The sequence below is a fragment of the Penaeus chinensis genome, chromosome 27 (genome assembly GCF_019202785.1).
Source record: "Penaeus chinensis breed Huanghai No. 1 chromosome 27, ASM1920278v2, whole genome shotgun sequence".
Taxonomy (NCBI): domain Eukaryota; kingdom Metazoa; phylum Arthropoda; class Malacostraca; order Decapoda; family Penaeidae; genus Penaeus; species Penaeus chinensis.
This window is the reverse complement of record NC_061845.1, coordinates 19,595,362-19,598,389: the sequence shown is the minus strand read 5'-3', so window position 1 is coordinate 19,598,389 and position 3,028 is coordinate 19,595,362. Positions and strand designations below refer to the sequence as shown.

Below are 3,028 nucleotides of genomic sequence, written 5' to 3'. Positions count from 1 at the left end.
CATATGACTTTCATTTCTTTTATTTTTGAAATATGACCAGTGATTTCTGTAGCTTATCAGATCATTATACATGTATTTTCTTCTTTAAGATTGTGAATGCACAGACAGTGACAGGTGTTCAGCAAGTTGTGCAGGGCCAACAGATACAGACAGTCAACCATCAGGTGGCCCAGCCTACCATGGTTGCTGCAGCAACAGCGGCAGCCCCAGCACCTACCCCACAGCCTACTGTCACACCTACTGCCACAGCAGTCAAGGCAGCAGGTCCAAATCAAGCTGTTCCAGCACCCACAGCATCAAACAATGCTACAGCAGACACAACTGCCCCAGTAAGTTGTAGATAATGTATAATTACTCAGTAATGCTTGCATAGATTAGGGCAAGGTAATACTTGATATTTCTGAATTTTCAGGATGTCAAAAATTTAGGGTTGTACGAGTATGAAATTACCTTTAACTCAGTTTTGGCCAGGTGAACCCCTCCTTCTCAAGATCCCCTTAAATCAAAATTTGCCAGTAGTTGTTTCTTGATTTTTCTTATTTTAAGAATTATTATTATTATAATTTTTGTTGTCATTAGAATGGTTATGTGATGGCAATAATAATAATAGTAATAATAAGGATAGTAGGATAAAATGATAGCAGTAATAGTAATGATGGTAATAATAATAATAATAATAATAATAATAATAATAATAATAATAATGATAATGATAATGATAATGATAATGATAATGATAATGATAATGATAATGATAATGATAATGATAATAATAATAATAACAGCAACAATAACAATGACAATAATAATGATAATAGTAGAAAAAACACATAAAATTGCTCATTAACATTTGCAAGCTTAACATTCACAACTCCAGTTACTTGGAATCTTAGACTCATTTTGTACAAAGAAATATGAAAATAATATATGCCGTAACAAAAAATTAATATAGCAAGAAAATATAAAAATACCTTTAAAAATATATTAAATAAGTAATAACTGTACCTGGCTGAATTAAGCAGCAGGAAATGTAAAACTGCAAAAGGGTAGCTGTAGTGCTTGACAATTGGCTGTATTCGAAAAATCAACCTGCAAATGTAAAACTGTAAAAGGGTAGCTGTAGTGCTTGACAATTGGCTGTATTAGAAAAATCAACCTGCAAATGTAAAACTGCAAAAGGGTAGCTGTAGTGCTTGACAATTGGCTGTATTCGAAAAATCAACCTGCCTGCTCCCTCCTACAACTGATGGGCAGCAAGAAGCTCAGGGCAACATTACATTTGCATTTCATATACCTATGATATATATGTGTACTCTTTGTAGCATTTTTTTTGTGTGTTTTTTTGTTGACTTCTTTTTGAATAGCAAGAACATACTTTTCTATTTAACCATGTAAATTGGTCATGGGAAAAATTTACCTTGCATACCTTAGCTCTAGGCTACTCCTATAGAACTATACTCTGCCCAGTCTCAAGAAACGAAGAACTGACAGCTCACCCTGAGCTCTGGAGTACTCACATTTGTTAGATATCTTTTCTATTCAAAGCTGACATTGAAACATTTATTTATTTATATCTTTAAGAGTTATATACAATATTATTTTAATGTCTTTTATTAAAATGTAGTCTGCTGATATCTACCATACACATTCATGAAATGTTCATATTTGTAAGGAGTGTAGGAATGTGAAGAGCCAACTCTGTTTTGGTATCCATGCAATTCCTGTTATTTAATGATGTTCGTCTCATAGATATACTGTTCTCATGCAAGACTTCCTGTACCCTCAGGTCTTGAATAAACAAAGAATCACTGAGCTAGTCAGGGAAGTTGACCCAAATGAACAGCTGGAAGAGGAAGTTGAAGAAATGCTTCTTGCAATTGCTGATGATTTTATTGAGTCAACAGTCAATGCAGCTTGTCGTCTGGCAAAGCACCGAGGAGCACGTTCACTTGATGTCAAAGATGTGCAAATGTACCTTGGTAAGGTCATATTGTTTACAGTATATTTTGTACAAAGTTACACAGGTTCAGAATTTGTATATATACAGTAGTTCTATTGTAATGCTTCATCTGTTCTCTATAGATTGTAAGTATGCTAATTGTGTCTGCAATGATAATCGTGTTCATGATTTTATGATAAGAATTATGATAACATATGAATAGCAATATCACTCTATATTGTTATCAATATCACTATCCTATTATCATTATCATCATCATTACAGTTATGATTGTAATTATAATAATAATAATTAATTGTTGCCATACTAATTATTACCATTATGACAATGATAATGATATTTATTGTTATTATTATTTTGATTGTATGTATGACTTTTTGAATATTGGTGATGCTATGGTTATCACTGTTATTATTATTGATATTGATTACTATAATTTCCTGTATCATTACAACAGAACGTAACTGGCACATGTGGTTGCCAGGCTTTGGAACAGATGAGCTTCGACCTTACAAAAGGGCACCAACGACAGAGGCCCACAAGCAGAGGCTAGCACTCATTAGGAAAGCAATTAAGAAATATTGAGCTTTAGGTTTCTTTGTTAACAGTTTAGTTTAAGCCTGCGATTATATATATATATATATTTTTCCTCCCCTTTTCTTTGTTATATTTCATATGGCACGTGTCACTTAACCTTTCTATAGATTGTGAAAATGTAATGAAAATAAAAGATATATAGTGAAATATGCTTTTTATATTTATATGTTCATTTATTCATTGATTTATTTTAGAATTAGACAAAAAGGAATGTTATAAAGTTTTTGGCATTAATTTCTTATTTCTTTACTAATATATACATATACCTATCTGTCAATATATATATATTTATTTATTCATATATATATATATTTATTTATTCATATATATATATATTTATTTATTTATATATACCCCCCCATCCCTTGGCCTGTTGTTGTCGTGGGGGGGCTTAGGAGTCGGAGACTGAGACTCAATGATTGGGAACTCCTCAACCTTAGGACTCAGCCATCGACTAAACTAATTTTGCAT

At 32.2% G+C, this 3,028-nt stretch overlaps 1 protein-coding gene across 3 annotated transcripts in view; it reads left to right on the top strand.

Moving 5' to 3' along the window:
- The window catches only part of LOC125039429 (transcription initiation factor TFIID subunit 12-like), a 14,172-nt gene extending 11,468 nt beyond the window's left edge, over window positions 1–2,704 (top strand). For all 3 annotated transcript variants that reach the window (XM_047633344.1, XM_047633346.1, XM_047633345.1), the window contains exons 4-6: window positions 90–329; window positions 1,787–1,979; window positions 2,418–2,704. In XM_047633344.1, coding sequence (XP_047489300.1) covers window positions 90–329; window positions 1,787–1,979; window positions 2,418–2,545 — 561 coding nt within the window. In that variant the 3' untranslated portion in view covers window positions 2,546–2,704. The remainder of the gene's footprint in view (window positions 1–89; window positions 330–1,786; window positions 1,980–2,417) is intronic.
- Window positions 2,705–3,028: the final 324 nt, after the last annotated feature.